The sequence below is a fragment of the Ambystoma mexicanum genome, chromosome 11 (genome assembly GCF_040938575.1).
Source record: "Ambystoma mexicanum isolate Mex_15411 chromosome 11, UKY_AmexF1_1, whole genome shotgun sequence".
Lineage (NCBI taxonomy): Eukaryota > Metazoa > Chordata > Amphibia > Caudata > Ambystomatidae > Ambystoma > Ambystoma mexicanum.
This window is the reverse complement of record NC_090934.1, coordinates 800,374,353-800,396,301: the sequence shown is the minus strand read 5'-3', so window position 1 is coordinate 800,396,301 and position 21,949 is coordinate 800,374,353. Positions and strand designations below refer to the sequence as shown.

General features: G+C 44.7%; 1 protein-coding gene across 1 annotated transcript in view; it reads right to left on the bottom strand.

The window, feature by feature from the left end:
* The window catches only part of PDE3B (phosphodiesterase 3B), a 2,257,139-nt gene that overhangs the window by 1,525,244 nt on the left and 709,946 nt on the right, over positions 1-21,949 (bottom strand). Inside the window, exon 3 of the mRNA XM_069623736.1 lies at positions 9,248-9,496. Coding sequence (XP_069479837.1) covers positions 9,248-9,496 — 249 coding nt within the window. The remainder of the gene's footprint in view (positions 1-9,247; positions 9,497-21,949) is intronic.

The following is a 21,949-nucleotide window of genomic DNA, read 5'->3' as shown; positions in this document are numbered from 1 at the left end:
GTGAAACAGGACCAGACAGGGTATGTCCCGGGCCGAAGCATGGCTTGGAACCTAAGAAGGTTACACCATGTAATAGATAGGACAGAATCTTGGGAAACGCTGTGCGCTATAGCCATGCTAGATGCAGTGAAAGCGCTGATTCAGTGCGATGGCACTGGCTTTATGCAATCCTACACCGATTTGGTTTTGGGCAGACATACATCAAGTGGGTCCAACTTGTATACATTAGACCAATGGCTAGGGTTAAAACGAGCAGATGCATTTCGGAGGCATGGGAATTAGAAAAGGGCACGAGACAGGGGTGCCCCCTGTCACTGCTGCTTTATGCTCCTGCTATGGAGCCGATTGCCAAGTACATTAGGACGGAATTTAAAGAGACAGGCATTACAATAGATGGGGCCAGACATCGGATATCCTTATATGCGGATGATGCTAGATTATATATCCAGGAAAATCTGGAACTGTTAATAGAGGCCATGGCGATTCTTTGCAAAACTGGCTGGGATTACAATTAGCATGGATAAATCTGCATTATTCCTAATAGCGCAGCTGCGTGAGATAGAGCGCAACGCGTTGCCCGTGCTTGCCCTGCAGTGGCAAGTGCACATGTTTAGGTTTTTGGGGATTAATGTGCATCATGACCCAGCAGGGCAGCACACCTCATGCCCTGGAGAGCATCAAGAGCTCTATGAAGTTCTGGACTGAACTGCCCCTTTCAATGATAGGGAGAGCGGCCTTGCTGAAAATGGTGGTGTTGCTCAGATTGCTGCACTTTTTTGTAAGTGTCCCGTTCTATATAACTAGGCCCTTTTTTAAGACCTTGGAGGGTATCTGTAGAAGTTTCTGGTGGTGAAAAGGGAGGAATAGGATAGCATTATCATCGCTACACAGACCGCATGAAGAAGGTGGCATTAGGGTCCAGCACTTTGAATTATACTACATAGCAGGACAGTTGCAATTTGTGGTACACTGGCTGATGACCCAACCCCGGATACAATGATGCTGCAATCTACTGGGATTTGTCATTACCCAAAGGCGATATTGTGGTTCAGGAAGCCTCAGGAGGGCCGATGGTCACATTTAGTGTCCTTAGGCATGAAAGTCTGGGACAGAGCCTTGGCTGTGATGGGGCTGACAGACCCTGTGTCGGCACAGGTCCCTCTGGTCTCGTTGATGCCATCCTCGCCTCAGGCAAGATTGGGTATACGCACAAACTGGGAAACCTGCAGGGTGGCCACCATAGGGGATTTGTTACAGGATACTAGTTTCATACCCTTCTCAGAGCTGGCAAGACAGACAGGAATACACACAGGCCAATATATGCTACATGGTAATATTAAGAGAGAGATTACACTTAGATGGCCCATGTACAGTGAACTTATTGAGAAACTTTCTATAGTCGACATCCTATTTGATATAGCCGAGCGTGGGCATACTATATCACGGATGTATGATCTTTTATTGTCCAATTGGACTGCCTCCTCTCTAGATATTAAAGGGAAATGGGAAGGGGATTTAGGGGTGACCTTTACAGAAGCACAATGGGTGAGGATGCTGGGATACCAGAAGAACAGTGTCGCAAAATGCGAGGTTGAAGCTCATACAATTGCTTGAGATGCGCAGAGCGTACATAACGCCCCAGCGGATTTACAGGTTTCCAGGAGTGCCCCAGGTGCAATGTGATAGATGCATGGATGCTTCATATGTTCTGGACATGGCCAGTGGTAGAGCGATATTGGCAGGAGGTGGCAAGCACATTACAAAAAGCTGGGCTGCAATTGGATGCGTTTTCTACAGGTGCATGTCTGATGGGCTGTTAAACACGCCAGATAGGCCAGAAACATATTACTAAACTGAAGGATCTAGCGTGCATTTTGGCCAAAATGCAGGATAGCTATAACAAGGAAGTTGTTTAGAGGCCCTGGAGTGGAAGGATTTATATAGGTGGGGAGTGGCGGAAACTGCAGCATGGAGGGGGGCAGTGCAAGGAGACCATGGGGAAGCCTGGGTGTGGGGGGTAGGGGAATGGGATTCTTTACTACATACCCTGTTTGCTGAAGTAGCCACAGAAAATGAAGTAGGAAATGGACCCCAATGGAAGTATATGTGGCTCTGAACTGACTGCAACGTAGTGTGTTTACAATAGGAAAAGGTAGCAGGAGGGAGTGGGGGTAGTTGGGAGTGGAGGACATGCCATAGATTGTTGATCAGGGATTACTTCTGTCCAAATGCATGTCTCTAATAGCCCTTGAGGCTGAGAACTTAAAGAACATGACAATCCTCGAAAGGTGAGGTGACCTGGGGACTGAGGCGTGTAATCACGCACTGTAAAATGGAAAAGCCTCCAAGCACCTACAAGTAAACAATCCTTCACTATTATATGAAATGCCCTGGTAGGGTGTAGAGAGAGCTGCCTTGGTGCTCCGAACATATCCAAGGTAGTATCTGTGTTTCCAGTCTCCTCTCACCGCCATCTGTTCTTTACTTTCGCCAGACAATTATAAACCTGTTCTTCCCACTTGGCAGCCATTTTTTTCCATTTCTGACAGGTGGGTCTCTTGCATGAGGACTGTCTGCCTGACAATTTGCCACGTAGAAAAATATGTTTGTCCTCTTCATTGGCCTAATTGCACTTGCACTAATACAACCTTTCTGTAATAGCTCCCAATCTTTGAATACATTTTTGCTCCAGGAGCAAAAGTGCAGAGAACAAAAGTTTTTTTGCACTAATGCAATATAAGTGCTGATGCTAATTGCAATTACAGCAGTGCAAAAAGTCTGTAAAACCACCATTAGTACTTTGCCCTGATGCACATATGCATTGAAGAATATGTTTGCCACTAGGCCATGTTTGGCCCTAGCACTAGTACCAAGTAATTGCAGCATTTTTGTACCTGGGCTTGCAAGGCTTCGATCTTCTGTTTCTCATTTAGTTTGTTGTTCTAAAACATATACGGTACTCGCTTTATGGGATCCGTTTAACTTTTGCACCATTCTTAGCCTGTTTTCACTATCTGTCATCTTCACAAAGCAGTTCCCCAACTTCAGCAGGGGTGGTTGCAATGCAGTTCCTGTTTCCTAAGCAGAATCTGGAGGAGACTGGATCAAAAACCCACAAATAAAGAAACTTTCATTCGGTTAGTATCTTCTTGATCTCTGAGAAGCAGCATCTTTTCGCCTGCACCCCAGGAGACAGGTCTTGAAAGAATTCGATTTTCACCTTTTCCCCTCCAGGCCAGTTGCAGCACTTTTTCTTTGACTGAAAAATGTCAGAAGCATGTAAGTATTGGTCTTGGTGGCTTGTCAGGTTCCAGGGCAAGATGTAATAGTCCATGCGCTATGTCAATTTCTGCATGATCTTCTATATGCATTTGTAGAGTCTTGGAGAGAAAATGTACTATGAAAGATTGTATGGCTTGCTTCTCAACTCCTTCTGGAATTCCCATCATCTTGATGTTTCTGCAGTCCCCAAATTCTTCATTTTCTAAGAGTTTTGTGAGGCCCATAATATGTTAGCGCATGAAAGGATTGCATTCCTTATTAGCATTGGCACCATCCTCTAGGTGAAAGTTGAGGGTTAAAGTTCATCAAGCTGTGCTTTTATGGTGCTTAGGTCTCCTTGAAGATCCTGTATTTCCGATTTAATAGAGGAGACTTCCTTGGCCATAGATTTCATCAAGGCAAGCATTTCCCTCAGTTTCTGGCCCCTCTTTTCTATTGTAAGATCTGCAGAACTATCGCACAGCGGCTGTTTGAATCCAACTGCTTAATTTCCTTGTGGCTTTCATTATATGCTGGTGAGTTTAATTTCCATTTCGGTTTGAGGAGGATTTCTCTGAATCCCTTGCTGTCCCTTCTCACTCGGTTTTCTGCTGCCCCACCATTCTCCTTGGGCGAGTTGTTAGTATGTCAGTGCTGGGTGCCTCCTCTCTGTTTGGCAAGAATACCAGTCCATCCCAGTCTTGTTCTCTATGGTGTTTCTTGGTCTAACAGGCATTGTGGAAGGAACAGCAGTACCAGCAGTCACATACAAAGCACACTCAAGAGGACACTGACTGTCACCACCACCCCCTGCAAAACTCACTCACCTAACTTTTGGGAGGGTCCCTTCTTGAGAGGGTCAAGATCATGCTGCACCATACTATTTCCACATCAGGGGCTGGCACCTATCGCTATGTTTGAGTTGTCAGTGCTCTCGTAGTCACTATGCCTCTGTAATCCATCCTTGTATTCTACAGACACGGGGCCCTCTGGTCCTCCTCTCCATTGGACCCTCTTGGGTCTTCCACTATTGTTGTTTCAGACTCCTTCGCCGAGGGGCCCCCAGTTCCACCAATGCTCTATCACCGTTTTTCCCCAGGAATGTTCCCCATATTAGACCGGCTTTTAGTCGTCCTTCTGTGTATGCCGTCTCTCTCATCTGTGAAGCGCACTATGCCCATTCTGGGGCTATGTAGAGCAGAGGTCGATCACTGTAGGCCCCAGCTGCTCTGCCTGATGACCCATGAGACATGGCTGTGCTCTGGAACTGTTTTCTCCGCCGTGGTAGGTGCCCTAGTTATTTGGGCGGGAGGGAAGATTATTTTATCCCCACAATAAAGTGGATATTAGGGGGAATGTAAATGTAAATTATCCCCCTTGCACAGGGCTCATGCAGAAATTTGCTACAATCTGTGCAGCTTAACAGCACCCCCACTCATGATACATGTCTCACGTTTACATGTTATATACACAGAGGACCAGAGCAAAACACTTTACCATATCACAGTAGTATTCATACATTCATTAGGCCCAAGAGCTGAAGTGTACGATTCTGGGTATGTTATACTGCAAGTTCAAATTGTTAATAGTCAATCAAATAAGAATATTCTGGCTGCTGGGACTTCTGTGGTTTTGCCCATTAACCCTCCATTCTTTAGCGATAGACCTAAAGTTAAGAGGCATCCACTGCACACTTTTTGCACTGAAGATGCAGATCAGAATATGTATGATGTTAGTTTCACACATGGTCAGCTGGGACGACACCACGATGCAACCAAAGTGGAAAGTAATCGAACAAACCCAATCGGCGGTGAGGCTGATTCATCTCCCATATGTACACACCTTACTATATGGGGAGGGCACTTTGCAGATGGGGCACAGCTTTGGGGGTGGGCCCGCTTACACCAACTTGGAACAATCCGGGTTTTCAACCAGGGTGCGACAAGCGATTTGAGTCATGGGAGTCAGGTTGTTTGGTGACTCTGCAGTAATTATATAGGAATGGTTGCCCACTGACCTTTCAGGAATGTAAAGAAACCTTTGCCCTGCCCGAAACTGAGCGATTTTGCTATGCACAACCGAGACACTGGGCTTTTATGCCGACCATTAAGCGGGGGCTACTAGGCCACTGAATGTTCTTGAGCTGGTTGTTCACACGGGGATTTCCCGGGGCCAGGTCTCACAACTATATAGGCTGTTGGCCACAAAGGACCCAGTGGTGCGCTTGCCATATATGAATAAGTGGGAGGAGGATTTTGGTGGGCTGATTGAAGATGGAAGAGTGGCTGCTTATATGGGCGTAATTGTAGAAATCCTCCAGATGTGTCACTGATCAGGAATGCCAAATTGCTGGTGTGGCTGCAACGTGTTGGGTTCTCTCCTTCACATGGTGTGGACGTGTGGGAAGGTGGGTCACTTCTGGAAGGAGGTGCTGTCCAAAATCAGGAAAGTCACAGGGTTGTCTCTTCCCATGGATCCACGAGTGGTGCTTCTAGGTGACACAGGGAATGGGATATTCCCCCTGTCAGGTCGAATGGCCGCCTTAATTGGACACTTTCTCTTGGCGGCTAAACTATCGCTTGCAACTGGAAATCAGTGGAGGATCCGGTGGTCCAGATGTGGTGGGTATAAATATGGGACATCCTGATGGTGGACAAAATCACAGCACTGTGTGAGGGCAGGTATGGCAAATACTTGTCTGTCTGCAAGCCCTTTATTGATTTTGCGGAAAACCGCCCAAAGATGGTGGGTAAAATCCCACTGATGCAACACTTGTGATTGCTGTAAAGTGTCTGGTCGACAGGGTGGTATTTGAGTTGAAGGACTCTAAAATACTCTAGTGGGGTGGGACTCTGAGGTGCTGGATGTTTCTTGATGCACGGAATATATGTCAATTTCTACTCTCGTCTTGTCATCCTCTTGAAATGTGCACTTGTATTTATGCCTGCATCATTTCCCACAATATGTTTAATAAAGGTTTTGAGAAAAAAATAAAGAATATGTATGATGTTGTTCACACAAGGAGAAATAGTCAATGGAAACAAAAGTTGAATGGGTGCATCAATTTAAAAGATGCTCATGAATATGCCATAGTATATCACTGTGAGGGCAGTATAGCTTTCCTGTCTGACGGAGTGCCTCCAAAATTCAGATGATTGGATAGGACAAAGGTCTTTACTATGGCCAAACAGAATTTCAATGCCCTACGGAGGGCTAGACAATGCAAGACTCTCTGAATCAAACAGAGGTTTCAGAAAGACTGGCAGGGAAATCTCATTGCTGATTTTAAATGAGGAGACGATGTTAAATGAGGAGACAACTTTAGGCAAGAAACTCAGATGAGGGTATAGCACCACCTTGTCCTTGCGAAAAACAATTTATGGCTGTGATGCCAAGAAAGCCAGGTTCTCACTTATGCCTCTGGCTGAAATAACATTCTTATGACGCAGCCTCCATCGTAACTAAATTAATGGCAGCCTAAGCCATTGCTGTCAACCAGGACTGACTGGTATTTCTTGACAACAGTAAACTGCCTAAAATAGAATCTCAAATTGGAATCAGCTCCAGGGCCTTCAAATCTAGACAATGTTACATTGAAACTGGGGAGATGAGGAAAAGGGTCGTAGGGCCCAACTGCACTCTTTCACAACTACAGACCAGACCCAAGAATCCCTGGAAATATCGAGCCAACTTGCTTTGAAATCCATGATATTCCATCCCACTGGAGACTTGTTGACCCAGACACAAACCTCATTTCTGCTTCTCTACTGTCTGTGAGTGTGTGGTAATGGCTTAACGGAAGAAGCCCTTCGTAAAGGTACTCGGCTTCCTTTCAGGCCATGCTAGGAGTAAGGTTTGGCTGCCTTTGTCTCCTCTCTAAAAAGCCTATAAAGAAACCAGAGGTCCTGGCCCTGGAATCTTCCCTTCAATTGGCAGCCAGGATGCAAAGGCAGAGAAGCTGGAGAAGGTGGTGGAGAAGGTGACAGAGCAGCTGGTTATGTCTGAGACAGCAACTCTTTAATTATTTTAATTAGCCCCTTAAAGTAAAAAATCACGTCTGATGAATTCATTAACTTTTGGGATTGGTAAAGTAATTACTGAGGCTGCGGTCCAGGATGGTGATGAGGCCAGAGTTCAGCAGGATGCCTGGAATGGATGCCAATAAGGCTCCCTAAGGTGAACTAGTCACGGGTTGGTCAACCAAGTTGTTGGGGAACATAAAAAAATTCCTGGCCACCAAAAGAGAAATCTAACTGGTCCTAAAGTTGCCATACGAGTATCGGGCTCATGAACAGACTCCTGCAGTGAATCTCATTAATATCCAGCAGCTAACACCGTTGAGGCAGAATCTGCCATAGTTAAGATGCCACTTTGCGTAGCCTCATGGAGCACCACCATTTTGTCCGGCATGCTCTGTGATGCACTTCAGGGCCTGCTTGGTCTTCCCGGTATACCTGGCGGGCATACCTTGTGTGCAGATTCGGCATGCCCACAAATTCAAGTTTGCAGGACATTTTTTGCTGTGTAGATATACCGTCTCCTCTCAATGGGACAGACACTAATAAGTATGCAGGAAAGGGATTCGGATGCTGTGTAAACAAGAATAATGTTAAAGTGGTTTCTGCTTAAAAAGCTCTATAGCTCACATCATATGAGACGCTACTCCTATGTAATGTAAAAATCAAAAAGTGTACAACAAACAGAGCAAATAAACTGAGATAATTGATGACCAAAAATAGAAGCAGCTTCATGCAATGAGAACACAGATGAATAGTCAGTTTATAGTCAACAACAAAGCTTCAAAATAGGTTATTCCTATCAACTTAGGCTTAGCCAGGCTCGTGGGCCTAGAGGAGGAGGTTGAGACCATGGAGCATGCCCTGATGGAAGACATAGGACCACTTGGGCAGGAAACCCTGATAAGAATCTTCTGGTAAAGACTCCAAAGAGCCCTCAGCTGCGCAGCAGGTAAGCACAGGTTGGAGCCTTGACGCTCTTCCCCGGGTAAGCACAGGTAGGAGCCTTGACACAATGTGTTGGAGGTTGACTGCAGGCATTGCTTGTAAGATCTTTTCACAGAATTCCAGCCTATTCCTCCTTGCTTGACAGTGCGTTGCAGACCAGCATTCATCCCATCTTTGGTCAAAATCTACACTTTCAGAACAGAGGGAGTGCAGGCCTCGTGACAATCAATGGCATGAATACAACTTGCAAACAGGAAAACCTGTTTGTATCCCCGAACATTAAATGGAGGGAGGAAAGGCTGCTGCTTGGATAAAAGAAAAAAGAAATGGGAGGAAAAATAAGTGCTAAGGAGCATCGCCTTGTGACCAGCTCTGTCCACGCAGAAAAAAGGACTGGCGGGCATACCTTGTGTGCAGATTCGGCATGCCCACAAATTCAAGTTTGGAGGACATTTTTTGCTGTGTAGATATACCGTCTCCTCCCAATGGGACAGACACTAATAAGTATGCAGGAAAGGTATTCGGGTGCTGTGTAAACAAGAATAATGTTAAAGTGCTTTCTGCTTAAAAAGCTCTATAGCTCACATTATATGAGGCTACTCCTATGTAATGTAAAAATCAAAAAGTGTACAACAAACAGAGAGCAAATAAACTGAGATAATTGACGACCAAAAATAGAAGCAGCTTCAGGCAATGAGAACACAGATGCATAGTCTGTTTATAGTCAACAACAAAGCTTCAAAATAGGTTATTCCTATAATCTCTTCGGACCTTATGCTGCTTCCTTGAAGGTCAGGCATGACTAGTTTCGGTCGCAGTTCTTGATTGAGGGACAAGACTTGCCTACCAATTTTCCACATAATGCACACGGGACAATCCTTTCTCGGAAGGCCCACATGTATTCAAACGATTGTATCCCAGATAAACAAAAAAAGAACAAACAAAGTCACAAAGGAAGAGCACAATGCAATAATTCAGATTTACAATGATCAAGGTTAAGAAATAGAAGTATGATAGCAAACCTTGTGTACTTTTCTCTCTCCTTTTTCTATTGGGTCCTCCATTTCTGTGCAGGGGTAAAAGCCTGGAAATGGAGTGAAGGGGTTCACTTTTGGTCTGCATGATCCTGAGAAAGTACCCATCAAGCTGCTAATGCTTCGGAGAGAAGAAACTACTTGTGCAGGAAGAGAATGATCAACCAGGAGGTCAGACACCATGTTACGAGCATCATTTAATACTGAGAGATCCACTCCACTTCCACTGCCAGCATTCTAAAAAAATGAAAGCAAACAATGTAAAACATTGATGGGTCATACAATTATATAACATGCATTGATAAGTCAATAGTTTTAGCTGATGAATAAGCATTGGCATCAAACACCCATCATTCGCCAGCTATTACCACCTTTTGCTATTCATATGCCCGTATTGCCATCAAAAGCACAAGTACTCAACAACATTTCAAGGATTGGTTATTATAATCTCAGGTACCCACTCCTTAGTCAAATGTTGCAATCAAAACCCCAAGTACTAGTACTGTTACCATCCACTGCACTGGTACTAGCACTATAGTCAAGGATATGCTAGATTGCATATCAATGTCAGGTTCCACCATGCCCAGTTAGTACAGCAGTGCCAGATTCCATTAAGCCTAGCTATCCTCATAAGGCCACATTCCATTATTCCTAACACAGAAAGGCCAGATACAGACACAGGCATGCAAAGCAAACCAAGAATCTAGCATGCTCAGTTAGTACAACAAGGCCAAGGGGGCTGAATTTATTTATGGTAGGGTGAGGTATGTGTTGCTGCAGACAGTGTGTGCAGTCGAGGGGAGAAGTGTGGAATATTTATGCATACAAGTACCCACGGCAGTGATTAAGTAGTGTTTATCTGGAGTTCTGTGCCAGTGTAGGTTTTCCTTTCCCCTGAAATGATTTATTGGAACCTTGTACAAGATGATCACAAAGCCTTCTGAGGTCTATCAAGATTACAGTTAGAACAGAATTATCAGACTTTTGTGAAACAATTTCCATTTCAAATTCGGGTGACACCAAACCTCTCAGCCTGTTTATGTGTGTTTAAAATCAGATTGACAATGCATTTACATTGTATGAAATTTCACTATCAGGCATAAGCGTTGGGAGAAGGGAGTAGAAACCAGAGGTCCTGGTAGGTGTGGGTTGAGAGGGAGTATTCATCTAATCAAAGTGTGCTTGATGCTTGCATGTCTGGATTAGGCAATAACAGACTAAGTGAAAGCTCAACAAGAGGGAAACAGCAAGCCAAATCGGTGCATTATCATACAAATTCGGAAACATCACACTACAGCTTTATTTTTGGCACAAAGGTGACTGCCGTCTTTTATCCAAAACTAAAAGAAAAGGGAGTATGGAAGTTAATCACATGGATTGTTCAAAGTGGGTCTTGGCACCATGTAAAAAACAATTGTATACGTTTGACTAATACAACAAGAAACAGGCTTCTAACGTATACAATCATGCCACATCCTTCTTTCACTGTATAATCATTTTAAAGGCCTCATGATAGTCTTGGAGGTGATGATAAAACAGGTGGCATTTGTAAAGTATTTTTTTTTTTAGTACCAGCTCATTACAGGCCAGAAGGTATTTACATCCAGTGGTATTCCAAAAGAATACATCCAGCGGTATTAGGAACAACACCAGAGTTCAATAAAACTGTATTACAAGGTGGTATTTAACCTTGGAAATCTGCCTATTTTTTCCCATGAATCCAAAGAAACAAAGTTCTGAGTGGGGACATTGGAAAAAATATAATGGAGCATCTCTGATCCCCCAGCATCTCACCACCTTCAACATTCAATGCATAAAAGGGTCAGAATTGACACTTTTGTGCATTCAAAATATATAGCAGTTGCATGATGCACTGCTGAGCACAATCAATTACTCCTATTTCAGGATGGAAAAAGATAACAAAATATCAAGTGGATTTTCTGGAAACAACTGGTGGTATTCCAAGAAAACCGCTACCATTTTAACTGTATCAGTGGTAACGCTGCACGTGGGTTTAGAAATTCAAATCAACACTGGCTGTAGTGCTATTTTCCTCTGGCTGATTTTCTGTACGGAATACCTCTAAAGCTGTAATGAGGCCCTACATGTGGTATCAAATGAACTATTAAATAAATAAAAAATTTAAAACAGGAAACCTGCTTGATTCAAGACATCAAAGTACATTAATTCCACATCAGGCGTTTAAAAGACCATGATTGATGTGATAAGTCAGAAATGAGAGTCGGGCACAAAACAGTCATAGTTTGGGTTAAAGACTTATTAAAATAAGTGGGGTTGGGAAAAGGCCTCTCTGTCCCTGCACTAAGGATTTTCCCTACCTAAAACCGAACCTGATGAGCTGTCTGTATCAGGGTGTCAAAACAAAATCAGTCCAGTGTCCAAACTTCTATTCTGACACTCACACTAAAACTAAACACTAAGGTGGAAAATGGGAAATGTCTTCAACCTTCGGTGGTTTGAAAAAGTGATCATAAACGAAAAATAACTCAAACAAATGTCTCTTCATGGCTGAAGTTCTTAACTCAGAGGGTAGTTCGCGTCCCCTGGATTCTTCTTTTACTCCTTGAAAGGTTTTCACATAAAACTGTCTTTTGGGCATCTCCTGGCCAAGTATAATACTTGCACAAAACCTCTCTGGTTTCACAATTTTTGTTTCTTTCAAAAACAGTTCTTTGGGCCTCTCTTGGCTAAGCACAACATTTGCACAACAACTGTTTGTCTTCCCTTTTGTTTTATTACAATTATCTTGAGTTGCCTGGTTTACTCCCCTGCCAAGACTTCTGCGTTCCACACTTGAGATTGCCTGGTGTACTCTCCTGCCAGGGCTTCTGCTTTCCACAATTGAGAGTGCCAGGTGTATTGTTTAGCCAGGATTTCAAATATCCACACACATGTCAATGCCTGGTATACGCCCCTGCTAGGACTTCCACTTGTTCGGGTCTCTCACCTGTTTCAAAAGTTCTTTATATAGGAGATTTGATAATGTATTCTTCCGATATATCTTCCTAGTTCTTCTTTATATCTTCCTAGTTCTTCTTGCTTCGTATCGGCACTGCGAACATTTACATATTAGAAAAGGGTTTATTTCAAATTCAAATATCCTTTTCTCAATATGTACACAATCCTGCTTTTCCTTATGTAAGTAACATTCAATTGGTTTTATTCAGCAAGTACGCCGGTACACTCCGGTGTCCCCGTTGGTCTCAGGAGGATTCACCAGTCCCTGAAGGCGTTGGTTTCTCTCCTGCTGTCGGCCAGTAAAGGGATCTCTTCCCCTTATCTCTCGCAATCTGCTTTTCTTCGCCTGGCAGATCTCTGCTGTTTTCCCACCAGTTTGCCTGTTATTCTCTCGGCTCTGGTGAGCGGAAGATTGCTCTTCACCTTCTGAGAATGTCTACCGGCTCCTGACGTTGTCGCGGCTTACCACAGCATAGCACTTTCTTCTTCCTCTGGTGGCGCAACTCCTCGCTCCACCTTAAAGTTTCTGGCTTTGTGTCTCTATGCTCTGTACAGGAAGATGCAACATTCCCTCACCAGTCACCACAGCAGCACCAAAGTTCCCTCATCAGTCGCCACAGCAGCACTCCCTCGTTCTCAGTTCTGGCTGCTTAAGTTTCCCGGACACAGGTGTGTCCCCGGGAACACTAGAACGCTCATTAGGTCCAGAGTTTTTTCTATACCACATTGCTTGATCTCTCTTCTACATCTTTTCAGTGCTTGAACAACTGGGAATAGAAGTCCAATGATTACTTAGGGATTTTGGATCAGCAAAAAAAGGCTTTGAAGGCAAGTCCTTTTTGATGGGTCGATGAGTGGAATTGAAAAAGGTTATTCCACGGTTGTTCCACAGGTCTAATCAAAGGGGGGTTCCCTGCTCTTCATGGGAAAGGGGGTGGAAACATGGCAATAAGCCATGAGAGTTTCAGATATGGGGAGGTTCTTCTAAAGGAAAGATGGGGAATACCATGTCTATCCAGATGGAGTCCTATTATCTCCATGGAGGCCTTCTCCTCCCATGTGATCCTGCCTCATATTGCCGCCCCCAGGGTAAGGATTAGGCAGCAGCTGCCGACCGCTGCCCACATGAGAGGAGATTACCATTGGATTCATCAAATTGCTTAATATTCAACCAACTTCAGTTGATTGGACTCAAGACTAGAAGCCCAGGAATGCAGTAAAATGCTATACGCAAAGAAATATACAAATGGCTTCCTAGAATTTAAAAAGGTGCCACAAAAAGTAGACTTGTTGTGACCGGAAACTCAAAGAGAAAAAGGTTGTGTTGCTAGGATGAAGATGAAAAATAATGCGTTAGGTTTATGTTTGGCTCAATTACTGTATTAAGTTGAGAGAAACCAAGTTGCAACATACATCAAAGAACAAAAAAGATTGAAAAAATATGTTCTTGGAGGCCAGTGGATAGTAATGAGAAATAGAAATGTGTAAAGAAAATGTTTTTTAAAAAACCATAAAAGGCAAAGAAACAGTTACTAGCTACAATAGTGTACCCCTAGACCATAGGTCCCTTTCCCCAATACTGATAGGAGTCCATCCGACAGGGATGGGACTGGAGCCTTTTGACCCGCAAAAAAGTACTTCTAATTTAAATGTGTTACATGCACAGGCTTGCATTACCGTGCCTGCCCAAGCAGCCTCCTCCCAACGGTCTAACCTGCAAGTCTGTGAGTGCTTGCCGGCTACTATTACCTAACCGAGTACAGGGGATGTAGGGTGGGTCGTATGAAGGAAAGGGCACTTTGTACTAGGAGTAGTACAGTAGTCACTACAGTGAGTAACTATTTCTTACTTTTACGTCCCACCCTCTTTCCTACGTACTGATGGGAGATTTTACAACAAAAAGCAACTCTGGGAAGAGGGCAAACTCTCTTGGCTAGCAAACAAACAAGTTCTGCAGGACAGTCTGTCCAAAACTGGCGTAAGCCTTGGCACTTGTGTCCAGATAATGATGCTTGCAGAAGGCAGAAGGGGAAGAATGCGTGCCCTGCTAATAACATCCTGAGGTTCACTGAGCTGAAAAGCCATGACCGTGCTTTGGCCATGATGGCGGTGATAGCATGATCATGCATGCCTTTAGGAGTCTCATGCTTTTGCATGGAGTTGGCTAAAAATAGTCAGATAAGAAGTGCACCAATTGTTGCACTGCCAGCCTGAATGAGGCACGAATGACACTTGTGACTCTGTGGTTGGAGAAGCACCAGCGATTCACGGTCTCTGGGCGTAGACCTCATAGCCAGCTCCCCGGGCAAAGAACTGGCTGATGATCCCAGGTCAATGACATGGGGGTCCATACCATTGGCAGGAGTCACCTTGGGAAATGTGAGTGTACGCTTCCTTGACTTACTGGGGCGCTCCTTCAGTGCCACCTTCTTTTGGTTGGCCAATTTGTGAACACTATGGCCTGAAGAGCGGGGGACACAAGTGCTTTCAGCTACCAACATGGAGCCACATGAGTTAAGTCTCAAGAGACCCTCGATGGATACTGGTAGCAGGTATGGCATTAGTCTTGAGTGCAGGCCCTCGAGGTACCAAAGTGACCTCAGCGATGACATCACTGGTAACACCTACACCCTCAACACTTAATCTGGTATTAGGCAGCAAAGAACCCTCAGCCCTAAAACCGGTGTCAGCCCCAGGCTACACAACTACCATCTAGTGGTAGTTGTGGCAAAGTAGTCACAGTCAACTCTCAGGAGAGCAGTAGGAGGGGTATATAGGAATAAAGGATAACACATTACTTAAAAAAAGGAACATCTGTGCAGAGGTATTATGAAAATAGGGCATGGGCACCAATGTCAGTGTTTCATACATTGAAAGTTTTGGTGGCCAACCAATCACTGGGGTCTAACATGTTAAGTGTGGGGTCAGGCTTCAATCCAAACACCATTCACAATATCGGTTGGTGAACCCAGGATTATCTTGGATAAGGAGCCTGGCATAAACAGCTATGCTCTGCTCCTCTGCTAGATAACCTCTCATCAGAGGGTGACATATGCAAACCTGAATGTTGAGAGCTGGAAAATTAAATTAAGAATTCATCTTAACCTTTGGCAATTGCTCTGGGCAATCCTACAGACCATTGTTTTTCAGCCTGCCATGCTATTACAAAGGGGTATCTTCTGAGCCGGCTCTGGTATTTCTGGGTAACTGTACTGCAGCCCGGAGAGGAACCACAGTTAGATTGCCTGGAAAAGGACGAGTAGACGATTCAACAAGCCCCCAGCTCTCCGGAAAGTTAAGCATCTAGTGTTCCATGGAGGAAGAAAGATATCCCCACCTGTGCCACACAAACTAGTTATCAAGTCCTAAAATGGTTATGGTACTTAAACAATTAGCCTTTTGCTAGCAAAAGTATTGACTTCTTTATTAATTTCTTTACTCTTCAAATGATATTTTAGTCTTATTGAGTTTGTCTAATATAACATTTAACTGCTACATTAGAAGTGAAGAATGATACTACAACCAATATTTTACATTTCCTTTTGTGGATATGGACTTTGTTCATTTTCCTAATGAGTAAATGATACAATAAGGAAATAAGCCGGTTGTAATAGTATTTATTTGATATTGGTGTTATGAAATTCCGGAAACATAGCGGCAGGCTTGAATAAACTTTAGTTTCATCATATCTATATGGCATTGTGATCTATTGCAAAAACAGGGGGGGGGGGAGATCTGGGAGTTTCTCAACTACCGGCCTATATCCCGGGTTAGAGTTTCAACCAGAGTCTTTAGCTCAGCATCCTTTCACAAAAGAGAAATTTCCACTACATATCAGTCTTTGTCCTGCCCAAGGACAGTCCAGCACCGAAATGCCTAGCAATTCTCTTCTGAACAAGAGTACCAACCGCAACCCCAGACATGTGTTTCGGCCTGGTTGGGCCTCGTCAGTGAGGTGGAGCTGTGCCTCTCTAAGAACAGTGAGCAAGGGTTCCACGTCAGGATTACCCTCATAATTTAGGGTGAAAACCCAAAGCTACTTAATATGCAAAAACAAGGGGTGTTCTGGGAGTTTCTCTACTACCAGCCTGTATCCCGGGTTAGATCTCAACCAGTGATCTATTGGCCACCAACCTAATAGTTCAGAATTAATTTTCACCCTGTATCATCATTTGTATATCAATGTAAAGATGCCCTGTGGTAACATCTTGTTACCTAAAAGATTTCACAAGGTCATACTGGTTTTTGACAGCTGCAGCCTTACAGAAACTCACATGCAGGTAGTAGCCATGACCATATGCAACCCTAAATAAAAATGAGGTGTCCCATTTTCCCTGTACCCCCATTTGCTTATGTTAAATATTTTGGTGATCACTACATTTCATGTATACAGTAAATTTAATATATGAACCTACAAGCAGCCCTACACATAAGGTGTGTATCGGCCACTTTCACTCCCTAAAATAGGCAAATACTGCCAAAAAATATAAATAGGGGGTAAAAATACTGCCAACATAAAGTAGGAAATTGACATGTAGGGCGTTGTGCCCCTGCTTTCACCCACAGAGCTCAATGCATATGTTTGGACCAGTAGTGCACGTTGTACCAAATGAAGAAACTATTATTAGTGCCTGATCAGAAAAAGTAAACAAGTATATTTGAATGTGTATCAATAACTAGGCGCAAAGGAATAATTATTGCAAAAACATTTCTGTTTTCCAGTTAAAACATTATGACTCACTTATAAAATACTGCCATTGGTAATTCAACTTACATTTTTACTCTCTAAAAAATCATTTTACACACAACTTTAAAAAATAGGCAGTAAAATACTCCCACTTCAAAATATTATCTGGAGCACTGCCTACACGACCCATCCATTAACACTTCAACCTGGTTTGTGCTTTACAAAAAATATTTTTGATTTTATTGAATTTTTTCACCAAATCAATCCAAGTTTGGAAAATGATCACAATGTGACGACAATTTCTGTCAAAGTACTAGTGTGACCATTTTTCATATCAATTAATTATCCAGTACTATTATTTTCCACTATCAAGCATACTTTTTACATCAATACCTACATACATTTCACTCAATCCCATTCGCTAACTTTGTAAACACCTCCACTCTTTGCCTACGCAGCAAACCTCAATAGCGATGTACCCAACTGCCTTTTAAGTAAAGATAGACATATGTAAATTCCGGTCATCCCTCAATTCATACAAATTGGTAACCAAACCCAACATGTTTCATTCTAAAAAATGCTCTGGCAAATCTTTTTATGGGTATGTTCGAAGATGAAATCATATACACCAACCCCAAATTCAATAACAAAGTGTCCCTTTGGACTCGATATATAGATGATGTGTTTACCATATGGAATGGAACTGTAGCAGAATTAGAGGAATTAGAGGAATTAATTCCAGAAATTAATCTGAACAATAAAGATTGCCCAGATTTACAGCGCAGGGTAGTCTTGACACAGAGTCAAGCATTATGCTTTAACTTTCTTTATTGCTGCCACATCAGCACTTTAAAACATTGAACATTTAAACTGGGCATTTTGGTTTTTGTTCCAGCACTCTGCGGCAAAAAATTAAACGAAAGTTTAAAGTTCAAGAAATCTCAAGTAATCTCCCCATTGGCACTACGAGCCCCATGATCCTCTGGGCTCCTCCTTTACACTTATCAGGAGCCTGTGTGAGGTATAAGAGCCCTTAGCCCAAGGTCCCGTCCTCTTTCTTTGCTATTTAATGTACTTTCAATCTGAACGTCCAACTTTGCTCTTTAAGCGAAACATTCAACGATCGGAACTCTCAACTGTTGCCTTGATGCAAAGGTCTCTTTGGTCCAACGGGACAACGTGCAACTACATGTTTCAATTTCTTGGTCCTTCAAGCTCTTTCAAGCTGTCTTCTGGTCGTCTCCTGCGAGGCATGGAGAAGAAATCATGAGGGCGGGAATGCGCTAAAGCTCTTAAACAGCATACTTTTACATTTATGTCAAGGCTTTTCCCATTCTGGGTGGGATATAATGCTCGCCTCCGTATCTTTAATAGAATCAAGACTACCCTGCGCTGTATGACTGGGCAATCTTTACTCTATGTCAAGACAGAAGGCGAGAATTATGTTTGTTCAAAGCTTGCTACCAACCTATTAGTTACATCTGATACAGGTTTGAAATAAAATGTCTTAAAAGTGGACACAGAAGACCAATCTGCTGATTTAGTTTTGTCTTGTAATGAGACACCTGCAGCGAAAGCTCATTGTCGCTGTGGCTACGGCATGATGGGGCTTCCTACTTGCTATAAGCAGTTGCGTTGCACCTTGCAGTCTAAGAAGGGCTGTCTGCTCCTCATAATATTTAATGCATTGCACCACGCATATTTTCTTATTCTCTGTGAAGTAAGGGAAGGAAATTATTCTGTAATCACTCTTTGTCCTCTTCGCTATGCCAACAGTTAAGCCTTCCGGATAGAATATCTTCCTATCAATCTCTAGGGCCTTGACGTCAGACACCCTCTGGCAAGATGCTAAACCTAACGGGCCTCATTACGACCCTGGCGGAAATCGGAAAACGATGGCGGAAATGCAATACCGCCATCGAATAGCGCTCGGTGCGACTATGACCCGTCACCGCAAAGTACGAAGCCATTAGCGACACCGTAGTGAACGCCAACGCTAACTGCACCAAGTACGCGCGCGCGCGCCATGCCAAACCGTAAATACCACCATGGCGCAAGGGTCCGCGAATTCCGACCCTAGCGGACATGTACCTAACGCCATCAAGCATGGCGGAATGTACCATTCCGCCATGGTGAGAAGTACGGCATCGCGAATCAACCGTAAACGGCCCCACTGAGTGCCTGTACACCGCTCCCTGCCCACAAAGTACAACTCCCCGTAGGTGCAATGAAGTCACAATGCAACCAGTGAAATGTACAAGTCACCCATGCATGCCAACGAACAAAAGAATCACAAGAGGGGCCAATGGGAGCTGCAGGGCACAGATGGCACGAATACAGAAGCCATTCCAATGGACATGACCACAGTCCCCCCCCCCCGAAACGCACGCAAACACAGGCACCTGTGACCAGCAATATTCCGAAAATCACATCATTCCACCAGTCCACCTGGCTGACCGGCACCTGTTACACAAAACCCAATCCCCCGCCCCTGAGCATGACAACACTCAAACAGTCATATTGGCAGCCCCCATCCCTGACCTCACTGGGCTTCGTAGGCAAACGCGCCCAGTACAGTACCACGCAACTAAACTCCGAAGCTGGAACCCAATGCAGATCTCCTCCCAATACATCGCTCCCCAAATAGGAATATGCCACATCACTTGCAAAGAAGAACGCTACACGGGCCAAATCAGAATAGAAATTTAATGCACAACAAAATCACCAAGCCCATACAGCCATTAGGCCATGAACTCCAAAACACATTTCACCATTGTGGGCTGCATCCGCAAGAAATGACCAGCCACTACTTGTGTGACGCCCTGTTCCATCATGGTACACAGAGCCACATTCACGTACGAAAAGGCAACATGGAAGCGCACAGAACCGCAGGGCCGTCCCAATGGGGAGGCACTAGTCCAGCTGAAAGGCCGAAATGTTGCTCCGAGCCACTAGTACTCCGTAAGGGCATGTGGCCCATTGGCGATCGTCCCATAAGATCGTAATGCTGCTCCACTGATTAACACGAAGCAGCAGGTGTCGGGAGTAAAAGCCATCTGCAGGAGTGGCATACAGATGGCAGTGGCAAAAGGGGAGGAGATACCTGTCAACCAAAAGAAAAGAAAAAGAACAGAATGGCCATCAGAACTACATTCGAACAACTCACATCAATGATCACACTAAATCCACAGCCATATGCATGCTAGCCCACTCCAAAGGATCATCACCACCCCAAAACCACTTGCGACTCATAACCATCTATATCGAGGTGTAAACACCATCACAAACGAGTGTACCTGTGCATGCGTCTGTCAAAACAGAATCCATCAGATGGGATTGGTAACGTGCATGGACACAAGTGTCTGAGGGCGCGTCGAGACAGGGAGGGCTCAACAAGGCCAGATAGACGATGGTCCCACTATGGCAGCCCTGCATCACATAGCGCAGGGGAGGCGGATAGATTCCAAGAAGCCCTGTACATGGCAAACTCTGTATCAAATCATCTGCCCATGCATCCATTCATCATTCCCTCATCCCGGTATAAAAACGCCTGAATATTTACTCACATAACATTAGAAATATCCATTGAGTCTGTGCGTTATGCAGCCTGCAAAATCCACAGTGCCCCAGCCCGTAATTCCAGTGTTGTGAAGTAACATGTATTTGGGAACGTCCGGCCTCATCGCCCACGTCGCTATTGCGCATCCCAAACTATTCATATCAATCATTGCATCCTCGCCATGGCCCCTGTCTCAAGGACATTGAACAATAGAACGTTATATTTGCAGTCAGACCTGTGGGCATCTCCTCGCCGCTAGCTGAAAACCGAAAGCGCCGCCCTTCGAATTCCTCATTTGCAACATCACGTCGAAAAGGCATCTGTGGCCGTTTGAAATCACTAATTAATCCATCAAGTGCGGCTGTATGTGGAAATGGCAACTGCCTTCACCCACAAATGGGACGCCCCGCCCGTCGTTGCAACTCGGTACAGTGATGCATGAGGGCCCACCGTTACTCGAGTACTACGTTCCACTGACCCTTCACAAGTCTGTTCGCGACTGCACAGATAGTATGTGAAAGAATGGGACCATAGCCGAATGTACATATCAACCAATGTTACACGGCCATCGGGTACAAATACATGATTGCAATAGCAAGATGCCATTCCTCGAATTGCAGCGTTGTGTGCGGGACGTGCTCGGCCAAAGGGGAGAGCAGTTTGCACAGGTGGAATGAATCACCACAGGTGGAGGCCATACAGCCTGAAAACACATAAATTGCACGCCCAGTCTCCTCCCACAACCACACCCACTCCGAAATGCTACCGGCAGGACTCGCGATGTTGGCCCTGGGGGACCTGATAGCACTGCAAGTACTCCAACTCCAAGAAGAAGACGAACACCAACTACAACCGGCCGCACGGAGGAGACGCAGGAGGAGGAGGAGGGCAAGGCAGGGCCAGCAAGGGCCGCCAGCACAGCCACTACCACCACGCAGGCAGCCCGCAATCCCACGCCTCCGAGCACATCCGTTCAACCTCACTGATGAGCAGATCCACACCCTCTACCGTTTGGACCGGGACACCATAGCCGCCATTGTGGACATGACACAGGCTGACCTTGTCAGCATGATAGATAGCCCAACCGCCATCCCACCCCTACTGAAGGTGGTGTCTGTACTCCACTTCCTGGCCACAGGCACCTACCAGCACACAGTCGGACAGTTGCATGGCATTTCTCAGCCACTGTTCTCACGGACACTATTGCAAGTGCTCGATGCCCTCCTGCAGCACGCAGACGACTACATCTCTCTACCACGCTCGGAGCAGGAAATTACCAACACAAAAGTGGGATTCCATGCACTTGCCGGCATACCGGGTTGCATTGGTGCCATCGACTGCACCCATGTGGAATTGGTCGTCCCACATGCCATGGAGGCCCAGTACCGCAACCGAAAACAATTTCATTCCCTGAATGTACAAATGGTGTGTGACTCCAACAGGATCATTACACATTGTTGTGCCA